Source organism: Ylistrum balloti, unplaced genomic scaffold, assembly GCF_031769215.1.
Source record: "Ylistrum balloti isolate Yb309-2 unplaced genomic scaffold, AGI_CSIRO_Ybal_v1 Utg371032, whole genome shotgun sequence".
Classification (NCBI taxonomy): Eukaryota; Metazoa; Mollusca; class Bivalvia; order Pectinida; family Pectinidae; genus Ylistrum; species Ylistrum balloti.
The window spans coordinates 388,983-403,475 of NW_026782573.1; the positions used below are offsets into that span (position 1 = coordinate 388,983).

At 33.4% G+C, this 14,493-nt stretch overlaps 1 protein-coding gene across 1 annotated transcript in view; it reads left to right on the top strand.

The window, feature by feature from the left end:
* Positions 1-14,319, top strand: part of LOC132560205 (plastin-1-like) — a 30,255-nt gene extending 15,936 nt beyond the window's left edge. The window contains exons 2-13 of the mRNA XM_060224857.1: positions 312-461; positions 921-1,090; positions 2,010-2,102; positions 2,773-2,986; positions 4,618-4,803; positions 5,345-5,419; positions 6,164-6,374; positions 6,928-7,104; positions 7,828-7,929; positions 8,377-8,492; positions 9,201-9,350; positions 10,023-14,319. Of these exons, the coding sequence (XP_060080840.1) occupies positions 312-461; positions 921-1,090; positions 2,010-2,102; positions 2,773-2,986; positions 4,618-4,803; positions 5,345-5,419; positions 6,164-6,374; positions 6,928-7,104; positions 7,828-7,929; positions 8,377-8,492; positions 9,201-9,350; positions 10,023-10,178 (1,800 nt within the window). The 3' untranslated portion in view covers positions 10,179-14,319. The remainder of the gene's footprint in view (positions 1-311; positions 462-920; positions 1,091-2,009; positions 2,103-2,772; positions 2,987-4,617; positions 4,804-5,344; positions 5,420-6,163; positions 6,375-6,927; positions 7,105-7,827; positions 7,930-8,376; positions 8,493-9,200; positions 9,351-10,022) is intronic.
* Positions 14,320-14,493: the final 174 nt, after the last annotated feature.

Consider the following 14,493-nt stretch of genomic DNA (forward strand, 5'->3'; position numbering starts at 1 on the left):
TGGTGCATCTAATCCCATTGGAGCAGAGGAGCTAAGCCTAATTGAAAAAGATACATGTATTTTAAATACTTTTCCTCTAGTTAAAATGAATAAATTTCACCAAACTAAACCAGATGAGTAATACAGGTCCTATGGGCTCCTTGTTTAATATGTTTTAAATCTGTGTAGTCATCACATTTAAATGTTTGTTTCTAGATTTTTCTCAATCTTTGAGCCTTTGCAGAATACTTTTGGTCATCAATTGTAATAGATGTTAACAATGAGTTGAAAATTTTAACTTTGCTTGATAGTTGTATTTTCATTGTTTTCAGTTTGAAGAAGATGGCAGTATCCCTATAGATGAACTTGGCAGTGCACTTAAAAAGGCTGGCCTCAATCCCCCTAACTATGAAATCAGGACGCTTGTAGAAAAATCTTTCCTGTCAAAAGATGGAAAGATAGACGAAAAGGAGTTTATCAGTGTAGGTATATTCATAGATTAGTATACAGGCATTGTAATGAAAATAATTACCTTGTCATGTTTTGCTACTCTAAGAAGATTTAATTAGTTTCTAGAATAACAATATGGTATATGTATCGATTGACATGCAGCATAGAATAACATTAGTAAGGCGAAGTTGTAGATATAAGCTCATCTCTTCTTACTGCCAGGCAATAGCTACAACTAATATTTCTTTACAGTAAAAACCAATGTTATCTTAGCAGCTTTTGGTTTTTTTGAGGAGATAAATGTTTAAAGTGGGGGGTGCACACATTACATACTATAGCATTTTGCCATTATTAATTGTTGGGATTATCTGGTATGCAAAACTGATGTAAGAAGGATTTGATTACTTGTCTATGAACAACAATAATAAATATGATAATTTAAATAACTTGTGCGTTTGAACCAACCTGTTATTTTCCTATCCACTCTCCAGATATATCAGGAGTTCAAGGTTAAAACAGATTTAGGGATGCAGTTTAAAAAGGCAGTAAATAAACGTATGGACTTGTTGACCAGTGGAGGAACATCAGAGGCATCCGTGTCAGGAACCACTCACAGCGTAAAACATGCCGAGACTAGGGCCTATGCTGACTGGATCAACAGGTTTGTCACAAGCTCATCATCACAAGGTCTCCTTAACTGTACACATAGACTTCGTAGCTGATCTTAGTGCTAAGAAATGTTGTTTTACCACTTTGATAGAATTTGGAAAAAAAAGCAGTGTTTTTTTTTCTTAGAGATTCTTACCATCATTATTAATTTTCAAGCTGTGATGTGAGGCACCTGTTGATTTGTGAAGACAACCACCATCGTCAACTGAAATGCTTTTCAAATTGCCCTTCATCTATCTTTCCTTAAACAAATTTCTTGAGAACATTGAATGGATCATTTTCAAGTAGATTCCCCTGGTCCCTAGCTGTGCATACTTCATTTTGGAACTATCGAAAAAACAAAATGGCTGACATGTGGCAGTCTTGGTTTTTGACGATTATAGGTTGTTATTGTCAATATTAGGGTTGGTCCGAAAATCAAGTCAATCAGAGTAGTTATATGCTATCATTTTTTTAGTTAAGTACTGGATGGATCTCTCTTAAATTTCATTGTCATTTTTTTTCTTGGTATCTTGGTGCCGTTTTGATTTTTGATTAGAAAACAAAAAATGGCTGACAGGCAGCCATATTGGATTTGGACAGTGAAATATTGCTATCATTATTTCTTAAAGAATACTGGATGGATCTTTTTTTGAAAAAAAAAAACCCCAAAAAGCAAAAACTGTAATGGGCATCAAAAACCCTATCAGATCTGTGGTATGATTCGGTTTCACCTTGTTTGACATAATTGGTCAAGTCTGCCTTATTTTATTTATATCTGACAAAATTAGCAGAATTGACCATTCCTGTAGCATAACTAATTGGTATTGATGGTCAAGGTGCGCTGTAAGTGTTCATATTCTTATAGTTATGTAATATCAGACTTTCTCAATAAATCATTATTTATATTTTACTTCAATTGTTTATCACAGGAAGCTGGAAAATGACCAAGACTGTGCAGGATATGGACTTCCATTCAGCCAAGAGGATCTCTTCAATAAAACCAAGGATGGTGTGATTTTATGGCAAGTACATTTGGTTGTTATGCAGAACTTAAGTAGCACTTTATTGTCTCAGTTGTCCCAATGGCCTAAGTTAGCAATCGGGATACCATTGCATTAGGTGTCTATCAATTCATGTAAATAATAATAATTATGTATAAATGGTGAGTCTGTGCCTCCTGGGATGGGAGGGCTGGAGCCCATTGGGAAAAATCCATCAATTTCCATCTTGTTCTTCATGAGTTCCAGGCTATTGTCCAACTTTGGTCTGAAGCATGGTTGGGTGAGGGAAATCAGTTTTGTATAAACAGTGGGTGTCTCTCCAGTAAAAGAAACGGAAAAATTCTTTAAAATCCAGTTCAATAATTATTATCACTAGTTCATTGAGGTGTATTCTTTAATATGATTAAAAGGGAAAAAAGGAAACAATAAAAAACGGTGTAAAAGATCCAACTTTCTAAGAACAAATAAATATCAAACGATAATCGGTGCCATGATCCATCTGGGATCTGTTATTTTGATTCCTTTTATATTATAGACTTAATATTCTATAGGATCTGAAATTTGTGTTATCTCTCTGGTAGTGCCCTCTGTATCCAAAACAAAATAAAACAAAAAAATAATTTAATATGTTTGAAAGATTACTTTGCTGTGAATATAGATGGGTTATTGAATGATTTCTTTATGATTTTAGCAAATTGATCAACCAAGCTGTGCCAGAAACAATTGATGAGCGTACAATAAACAAAACAAAACTGAATCCATATACTCGGACAGAGAACCAGAATCTGGTTATCAGCTCAGCCCAGGCTATTGGCTGTACTGTGGTCAACATAGGTCCAACTGATATAGAGCAAGGCCATAAAAACCCACATCTTATACTGGGTATGCTCTGGCAGATCATCAGGGTAAGTCAACAGCAGAATACATGTAGTGATAACTTGGTTCTCTTGTTGGCATAAGATAATATTTTCAGATCATCTATTACGTCAGCATAGGATGTGACATATCATCTGTTATGCCATCATAAGATGTCACATATCATCTGTTATGTCAGCATAGGATGTGACAGATCATCTGTTATGTCAGCATAGGAACATATCATCTGTTATGTCAGTAAAGGATGTGACATATCATCTGTTATGTCAGCATAGGATGTGACATATCATCTGTTATGTCGGCATAGGATGTGACATATCATCTGTTATGTCGGCATAGGATGTGACATATCATCTGTTATGTCGGCATAGGAACATATCATCTGTTATGTCAGTATAGGATGTGACATATCATCTGTTATGTCAGTATAGAAACATATCATCTGTTATGTCAGTAAAGGATGTGACATATCATCTGTTATGTCAGCATAGGATGTGACATATCATCTGTTATGTCAGCATAGGATGTGACATATCATCTGTTATGTCGGCATAGGATGTGACATATCATCTGTTATGTCGGCATAGGATATGGTATATCATCTGTTATGTCAGCATAGGATGTGACATATCATCTGTTATGTCAGCATAGGATGTGACATATCATCTGTTATGTCAGCACAGGATGTGACATATCATCTGTTATGTTGGCACAGGATGTGACATATCATCTGTTATGTCAGTATAGGATGTGACATATCATCTGTTATGTCGGCATAGGATGTGACATATCATTTGTTATGTCAGTATAGGATGTGACATATCATTTGTTATGTCAGCATAGGATTTGACATATCATTTGTTATGTCAGCACAGGATGTGACATATCATCTGTTATGTTGGCACAGGATGTGACATATCATCTGTTATGTCAGTATAGGATGTGACATATCATCTGTTATGTCGGCATAGGATGTGACATATCATTTGTTATGTCAGCATACGATGTGACATATTATCTGTTAAGTCAGCATAGGATGTGACATATCTGTTATGTCAGCATAGGATGTGACATATCATCTGTTATGTCAGTATAGGATGTGACATATCATTTGTTATGTCAGCATACGATGTGACATATCATCTGTTAAGTCAGCATAGGATGTGACATATCATCTGTTATGTCAGCATAGGATGTGACATATCATCTGTTATGTCAGTATAGGATGTGACATATCATTTGTTATGTCAGCATAGCTTAGTGTACTAGGTTTAGATAGCTTAGATCAACTCATTCTAATGATGCATGACTTTAGTCATTCAGGAGTCTATACTGATGAACTGATAACACTTATACGACTCTAATACAGAACTCTCAATGACACTACACTGCAATGATTGACTCCTGTAGTAAACATAGGTGACATTCATCGTTACATAAATACTGCCTTGCTATATGGTTTTGTGTTGACATTACACCCAGATTTTAGTACACATGGACAACCTTGTGTAGAAACACGGTAACAGTGTAAACATTTCCGTCACAAATCGGATGTTCCGGAATAAAATCTGCTGAGATTGCAAATGGATTGCACTTGAAAAATATATTGAATTTTGTGATTTGTGTTCCCTGTCCAAGTTGATATTTATCCTTGTTGCAGATTGGTCTGTTGAGCGAGGTGAATATAATGAAACACCCCAACTTGGCAGTCCTTCTAGAAGAAGGTGAGACTATGGAAGATTTGCTGAGGCTGAGCCCAGAACAGATCCTCATTCGCTGGGTAAACTACCAACTAGCAAAATCTGACACAACAAAACGTGTGTCCAACTTCACAGAGGACATCAAGGTGAGAATAGCCAGCAGGGTAGGAAACAGTAATAAAGTCCAGACAACACCAATTGTGTCTGTCATGATCGGAAGTTGAGGTCAAGGTTGCTGTATCGTGTCTTGAAGGTTGAAGTTTGTTTTATACTGTCAAACTTTGTTTAATTAAACTTGGATAGTTTTTCTCTTGTCCGGGCCAAATTCTTTTATTTGATTAAAATTGATTAAAATATTAACTTTGATAGATGAAACCAGAAAACTCTTAAAACTTGTACCAATCCTTCTTGAAATGTACTGCTTATCTAAAATGTCTAAATTTCATCCATAAATAATATTTTGATAAAGCCTTTGTTTAACACGTCAACTTTGTCAAATAATTGCCAACAAAGCGAAGTCTAGGAGAAAGAAGCGACATGTACTGGTACCAGATTAACCAAAGAGAATGTTTCCATTACAACATACTTTCATAATACACAAAAGTAGGTGCCAAAATCCTTCTGAAATCTCTTTGATGTCATTTGATTTATTTGTGTGAGTTTTAATTTCTATTTTGTTATTTTCAGGATTCTGAAGCATATACACACCTTCTTTATCAAATTGCTCCAGTTGACTCCGGGGTTACCACACGAGCTATGGGTGTAAGTTTTTATGCTCCCCCAAACTTTTTGCTTTGTTCTGTCAGTGTACTTGTCCCATTCCATAACATTTTACTCAAGATTTTAAATTAACTGATGCAAGCCTGTCTGTCGCGGTAAAAATATTCAGGCTGGTACTTAAGAGGTCAACTTGAGGTCACATAGAGATCTTAGGGTGAACACCACCAATGATCCGACACTACCGTTACAAAGGCATGGAAGCCACAAAATCTCCTTGTAAGCTGAAATACAAGTTGGGATTAAGGATATATCATTCAACCTTTGTTAATTTGAGATTATGAATTTTGAATTTTAGCCAGATTTATATATGCATGTAAAAAAATTTTGAACTGCTTCATTTTGATATTGGCTTTGTTCATATGTCCTTCCATCTGGTACTGGTTATGAACCCATCGCTCATAGCTTTATGTTCTGTTTTAGATGCATTAGTAACATTATCACCATTGTCCTTGTTTACAAACGTCTATTGACTCATTGTCATCACTCAGATACTGATAATCAATGTCATCCTGTCTGTCATACCGTTCAGCAGAATGTATATTGTGTAACATCTGCATTTGTGCATCCATGATGGAATTGCATACCGTGATTGTTGGGTACGGACACAGGATTATTCTCAGCACTTGTGCTCTCTACTGGTTGGTCCAATTTTGACATTTGCTCTGATGCTAAATAATTAAGAGTTTAAACAATTTTGAAGCTTAATTGTCATTTGTTGTCTGATAGATTGAGGACAAGACTGATCGTGCAACTGCCATGTTGCAAGAAGCAGACAAGATTGGATGCAAAAGTTTCATTGGACCAGCAGAAGTGGTTGGAGGTCACCAGAGACTTAACCTTGCGTTTGTAGCCAACTTGTTCAACACCTATCCTGCTTTGGAGGATAGGGAGTTTGAGCGACTAGATGATGTATATGAAGAAACAAGGGAAGAGAAGAGTAAGTATAAACGGAAAAGGAAAATTTTAATGGTTTAGAACTTAAAGTAAGTGGGTTTGAAGTCGGATTTTACTGACATATATTAGCTACCTAGTTTTGGAAAATAAAATGATGATAAAGTATCATATGATCTGATCATATCTATTAATTAGCCTACCATCATTAATTGGTAGGTTGTGTCTGTTGACCATCTGTTCTCAAAGGATTCTTGCTATGGCAATTTCTTAAGAATCCCTAGATACTCCCATCCTGTTTTTTAGTGAGAAATGATTCTAGCTTTCTTGGCATTGTTGTCTTCAGACACGATCTTGATGATATGAAAAAGAAAATATGGAATCCAATCTATAGGCCAGAGAACTTTACTTATCTGTTGCTGTTCTGTAGTTTATCTACAAGCCGAAGTCCAAAGTAATGTTTTTTTTCCCCTGCCTTATTGCAGGAGAAATATAGTGTTTGAATATAGTATGGTCTACATTCTTACAGACTGTTGATCAGTATAGAGATGTAGGTATACTGAAAATATGGTATTTATTAAAAATATGATGGCTTTCAGCTTACCGTAACTGGATGAACAGTCTTGGGGTGGATCCATTTGTACATAGACTCTACAGTGACCTGAGTAATGGATTAGTCCTGTTTCAACTGTATGATCATATCAGACCAAAACTTGTGGACTGGAACAAGGTTCATTCAAAGTTCAACAAACTGAAAGCTAACTTTGAAAAAATAGGTAAGATCGATTGAAAAATTACTAGTTAACAACAAGACTTCCTGATGCAACTTTCTAAAGAGGTGAAACTAGTTGAAAGATATTGAATAAGTTGCAGAAACCAAATCGGAAGCTGTTGTGACTGTAAATGTTGTTACGATACACATATCAAATCAAGACTACATATATAAGTTGTAAAGAATACAGTCATAAATATGTACATTCTTTAGATATTAATGCCTTATAGTACACATTCCTGTATTTTCATGCAGCTATGAATGTTAATGTGTATCTGCCACATCTTCTGTACGAGAGTACAGAGGTGATTGTCACATGCCTTTAATTTTGTTAGAATGGTTGAGGTGTAAAAATTGTTCATGCTGGTATCTTTTTGGTCTGGTGTATGTACCAAGATTGGTTTTAAGGCTATGGACAAAAACAACAACAGTTGATAGCAAAAGATACTTGATGCGTTGGCATTGTCATATGGAGATGCATCACATAGATGATAAACAACATGTCATTTCACTTGCAACAAAAACATTATTTTAATGTTTAACATGAAGATTAATCTCAGTGCTTAAAATTCAATTGCATGTTTTGACATTAGAAATAGGGCATTAAAAACCATAGAACAATCCCTAAGAAACGAAATGTTGAAATAATTTGGCCTAAATAATGAAGAAATTGGAGAAAAAATCCCAAATAGTTTCTATGTGAAGAATATTTCATGTTTTTCTACAGAGAATTGCAATTATGCAGTGAAGCTTGGAAACGACTGTTCCTTTTCTCTTGTTGGAGTGTCTGGTCAAAACATTCATGAAGAAAATCAAACATTGACATTGGGTAAGTTATCTTAATTGTTTTTATGTCTATTTTGGCATGATTTTTATGCTCCCCAAAAATTCTTGAGAGAGCAAGTAGTTGTCACTTTGTTCGCCTGCCTGTCTGCCTTTGTTTCCAGTGGTGGGTGTCAATATCTCTCTGGGATCTCCTGTTCGTATTTCTGAGACCCAAGAAGAGTAAATTATGAATTTTTTGAGTGATTGATGTACATCTGTTATGTTTATTACCTGAGGTGACATTCAGTTTGAAAGATAAAGCAGGTGCTTAATTAAATAGGAAAAATCACAAAGGCTTTCCTTCATATTATCTGGTAGTTGTGTTTTTTTTACTGATCGATTGAGCACGTAACAGTTGTGTATAGATCTGAATGATGGGCTTACATCATTAATTTCTATTACATACTTTTTCAGGATCATAATTTGTGAAATCAATACCTGTATGTTACAGCTCTGGTGTGGCAGCTGATGCGAGCATACACCCTAGCTCTACTCAATAAGTTGAAGGATATGCAGGAAGGCCAGTCAATTACAGACACACAAATTATTGCCTGGGCAAATGAAAAGGTAAGAACCCATTGGAAATGTATTCAGAGATTAGCATCTTTCTGTTTAACAACATTTTTTTATAAAATCAGTTGATGCAGATTAAATTTATTGATAATTAGGTTCATGATGAAGCTGTATAATTAAAACAGATTTGTTTTTTGTTTTTGTCATGTTTTGATTCTTAAAACCTGATTTTACAAATGGTATGAAACAAAAAAAAAAAATGTTTATTTTATGAAAATCCTTGAAAAACTTTAGTATTTCTCTATTATTAAATTCTTTTTTAAAAGTTGATGTATTTATACTTTATCTGGTCCTTGAAAGTAGTGAAAAGTAAAATCCCTCTAAACTGACATCCCCTACAGTACATGTATCATTCTAGATAAAGTTTGATAAGTTGATTCAGTTTTAAAGCAGCTGCTGTTGATTTTTTTGATACCTTTCAATAGTAAATGTGCAGCTGTGACTATAAATATGTGGAAATTTTGATTTTGACATGACAAAGAATTTCTATTGTGAAAATTGGTTAAAATTTTTAGGAATTTCAAATTCCTGGAGTATATTAAAAAACACTGCATTATACGAAGTTGTTATTTCTGTGGATTAATCGTATTGATATAACAAACTTTGAAGTTAGCCTAATGTTTATGAAATAGTATCATAGACAATATTATGGAAAACGTCAAGTTCTTGTCAGAAATATTAATGTTATGCTGCTTTTGACAGCTCACACAAGCAGGAAAGAAGACCCAAGTGAGGAGTTTTAAAGAGAGGAATTTTCCGTACAGCAAGGTCATTCTGGACCTGATTGACTCCATTAAACCTGGCTCAGTCAAGTGGAGTAACGTGAATTTGGAAGATGACGCGAGCGATGAGGTATGTATAAAGTGAGGAGACTGGATTTGTGCTGAATTAATTTACTAATGAAATACCTCATTTGTAAAGGACCAAAAGAATTTCAAACTTATGTCAGATTATAACCATTTCAAAGAAATCAGTGAATCAAGAAAATAAGGAAAAAACAAAAAATTGTTGAAAAATGAAGAAAAAAAATTAATAAGGAAAAATTATTAATTTGTTTGGTTCAAAATCTCTGATTTTGAGAAAAGACTACAAAGTCTTTATTGCTTGTTCTATTCACCTCAGTTAGTTTATAGTTATGTTGAAACAAGTACTGTGAGCCTCCTCTTCAGGAACATTTTTTTGTTTTGGGTAAAAATGCCATATTTGTGTGAATAATCTGGAGAAGTAAAAAAGCCATGCCCAGTTTTACTACCTATCAGTATATAACCAACAACATATCTATGGTATTGACATATTTTAGATTCAAATGAAGTTGAAAATTTGGAAAGGTGGTGGAGTGGTGGTTATGTTTTAGGGTTGTTTCTGCTAAAAGTTTAAAATACTAAGAAAGTGGGACAGGCGAGATGTATAATTACTTGTAATTGGTGTAGTTTCATATGCTTTCCACGTAATATAACCCATCCAACTCTACAAAAAGTCATGAAAATAAATTTTTACGATTAATTCCACTTTCTTGTGTTTCAGGATAAAATGCTTAATGCCAAGTATGCTGTCTCCATGGCCCGCAAAATTGGTGCAAGGGTATATGCACTGCCAGAGGATATCTTCGATGGGAAAAGCAAAATGATTCTTACAACATTTGCTTGTCTCATGGTTAAGGACCTTTCATCATCATCATAGAAAGGTCAAAAGGTCAAAAAAGACATTTGTAATATGGTAGCCCCTTTTAATCCAAGACATCTACATCATATATTCATGAGCAAGACTTGGACCATTCACCAGAGAAGTTCGGAACTGGATAAGTGTGATTTTTGGGCTTCTACTTTATTTGTATGCAGCTTTGCAGCAGCTAGATACATCTCCCAGAGTCAGACTGATGTGACCATCCTAAAAAAAAGCTGAAATATTCTATCAGGGCAATTTTTCAGTAGAGTGCTATACTAAATTGTGAAATGATGTATGGATATTTTGTATAAGACTGAAGAATGCTTTGAAATAATTTGAAGCTCGAGAAATTTGATATGATTGATAAAATATGCAAGAAAAAAGAAGAAAAAAGATATGAGATGTAGATATATACTAGCTTTGAATGGCTAGAAAAAGTCCCACAAATATCCTTGCTGTTTGACAATCCTTCACTTCTCATACAGACTCCGTTATCTGTATGATATTACAGTTTGTTAGATAATTTCAATTAATAACTCCCAGAATAGTGTTATAGTGTCTGATTAACTACCATTAGGAGTAACCGTTATTGGTATGTGAAGAATCTGTTGTATATAGGTACTATTGCCTTTTCATACTGATGTTGCTTTGCCATTTTGTGTGAAGTGTTAATCTCTGGAAGATGTATAACAGTTTGTCAGTCTGCAAAGCCGAGCATGGATTTTACTTTAAAAGGTCCTCATAAGATGGAGTATGGTGTTTTATTAAAGGAATGAAAATATAGCTTGATATATATTATTTCCATTGCAAATCATTTCATAAACACAATGAATTATTGCTATGTAAGAGAAGACTCATATTTGTCTTAAAAATCTTTTTTTTTTTTTTTCAAATTGTTTTGATTTCATATAGTACATATCATGCGTTTTTTTTCCCAAAATAATGCCTATTAAATGTAAAATTAACTTTAAGTAATGGATATTCTTTGGCAAAAATTAATTTGTTATTGTATATCAGGATGGTTTTATTACAAATTTCCTCAAAAAAGAACATTTGCACATAACCTGGAAATATTTTTCTGTAGTTTTGCATATACCATGTATAGATCAATATAAGAAAAATAGAGAGGATTGTATACTAATCCGTGCTTACCAATACCTCTGTGATAAATTCATACAGCCACTGTATACACTGTATGTTACCGATGTAAATGTATATCATTTTGTCTTTAGAAGTCATTCTCAGTCTGTTATTGATTTTCTTGTCTGTTGACTTCAGAAAGACTAAGAGGCAATAGACTTGCTCTAAACCTTAAACATGAAAGTAATAATTTTGACTGACTGCAGATCTCCGGATTAATCTTTATCATTGTTTTAAATTCATGAACCTACTCTACCTAATGTTAGGTTTTGTAAAGATGCGTGAAATGTTTATAGTCCGATATTGGGTGACGTTTGTTGTTTAACTTCAGTTCATTTGTTTTGTTGTAAACAGATATTCAATTTGTAAAATGGACCAAGTGTGAAAAGATTATGATATATGTATGGACCAAGTTTAATGCATTATTGGACCAATTTTTTGTTTCACAATATGTGTGAATGTTATTATTGGTTTTGGTGGAGAGCTTCACTTTTCCTTTTTGGTTACATGTGTTAATTATTGAAATGGAATTTTGTGGACCAAGACTAACAGGAAAATCCATTTGAAGGGGTTGGAATATGATTTGGTTTATGAAACATTTTCAGGGAAGAAATGGTGACTGTGAAGGTATCCATTATTTTCAAGGTTTATTTTGTTTTTGTGATACTGTTAATGACAGGAAAAAGAGTGTTCTGTATTGAAAAAATACAACATACACCAATATGGTTTGGCTATTTAAGGGAGACAGTCACAGAATTTGTTATAAAAATTACATAACTATGAAACAATAGCTTGTCTACTGTGCTGTCATGATATTTTGATGTACTGATAATTTTTCTGCATCATTACTAGTCAAGAACATTCAACATCTTTTATCTTCTTGGAATAGACCCAAATTCTGATTTTGTATCAGTGGAAAATATAAAGGGACTTAAGGCCTTGAAAGTAAACTGAGAAAGGCACCATGATTTTATTCATAACATAATTATATCAATGTTCAGTATTTATGCAAATAGTTGTATTTCACATACCATAGTTTATTAAATAATCTGTTGATTAGTGCAAAATATTATTTTTATATGCTTGTTATCTTAATAGCTGATTTTCAATTTATTATCAATTTTTTCAAAACTATTTTTGGCTGGTCTTTAAGCTTTGTTTGATTACTTTCTATATATGTTGATGACTCCTTGAAGCTACATATCTATTATATTAGACAGTCTTTTCTGTCATTGGCTCTTAATTTGGTATTTATTCAAGATCAGCTGGACAGTACACGGAGTATGTACTAAGGTATCTGTTGCAGATGTAGACACAGATCGTCAGATCACTGCTAGGTCTCATGTGTATATTTACTTATGACGTTGCGTTTTTATGTAATATTAACAAGTTTTGCGATGGTTTGAATAATAGTTGTTTCTGAATCCTTTTATGAAATATTAATCAAAATATATTGACGTTTTAATGAAGTCCATTAAAGAAAACAACCTGCTGAAATAGCATGCATGTATGTTTGTTCTGCTTGGGATTGTTAAAATCTTTACTTATTTTGTGATTTTTCTTCTTCACACTTGAGAACAAATCATGATTTTTAAAGTTGATTTTTTGCTTGGAAAACATCTTGTGAAATTCGCATTTTTTTTTCTTCTTACCTTAAAAAAAAAACAAAAATAAAATTGTTTATATACTTTATTGTTTTTATCATAAGGTTCAGTATTGACGATATTTAGCGGTGTTTCTGACATTGGAGTAATGCTGATTAAATCACAAGATTCAGTGTGATACAGTATATGATATTGTAATGACGGCATTGGATGGATGAGGGAAGATGTAAAAATGTTCATGAGTCAAATCACATAGATTTTGGATGTCAGAATGCTCAGGGGTCATATCACTTAGGGTTTGGATTAGGGAGGAGGTCAGAATTTTCAGGGGTTAGATATAAGGGACAGGTTCCGTTGTTTAAATGAAAAGGAAACACTGTTGTTAAGGTGCTTGTACATTACATGTCTTTTTATTAATCCAATGTTTCACAAAACAGCATTGTCCCATCTAAATGTTGCATCATAAAATTCAATTATCATTTATCATTCTGACACGAATCTGAATGGAAGGTTATGTATTGACAATTTTGTAGAACAAACAGTAGTTTAACTCAAAATGTTTTCATTTATGAAAAAAACGGTTTATGTTCTTGCTTAACGTTAATAGTTTATTTTTGCTTCTCTCATAATTCATGTATTTCGAAGTACATTTCTGCTGCTCATCATGTGAAAAAGTCCCCATATGTTTTTGGTTACAGAGAAATAATGATGTGTGCAATTAGTGTGAGGAATGATAGGTAGAAAAATATTTAGCAGGTTATTGGTAAAATACAATTTATTCTCAGTTTGCTTTGATTAAATATTAATTTCCCTTTCTATTACTATAAAGATAATACAAACAGATACAGTATTGTACAAAATATTAATAAATGTACGGTATATTTAAAAAAAACTACCCTTTTACACTGGTTCCTCATACATGTGGTGTGTAATTTTCTGGGAGGAAAATTCGAAAATAGCCATAACTATGAAAATAGTTTTATTTTCTTTTGGAAACATCAATTCTGTTATATATATTTGCTATTTTTACGTGTATTGTATTTATGCAATTATATATATATATATATAATAGAGAACACCAATGTCTAATCTTATACACAAAATAATATTCTTTATATAATGTTAAGTTTTTTCTATACATATGGACCAACACTATGTTTGAAATTTTATGATTTATATTATGTATTTGTTTATGCAAGGATGGAAATATTGTTCTTCATTTTAAATTGATTTCCAAGTTAGGCTAACACCAGTCTCTGGACCTAACAATACTACTCTGTTTACCTACTGTCTGTATGGTGTGGCTAGTACGAAGGATGGGTGACCGGCTGGAGGGACGGGTGACCAGAAATTAGATCCGACCATTTAGGTAGTAAATAATCTTTGATAAATAAAACTATATATTGGACAGATTTTGTGTTTCTGTTGTGATTTCTTAAAAATTGATACATCCAAGTATCAGTAGGTGTTAAGTGGTTGATCATTGCAGAATATCATTAGGATGGAGCAAACTTAATCTACTTAGTTTGGAGCCCGGTTGCAATTTTTCTTTGTAATCTTGAGTCACAAGACCAAAATAGTGAGAC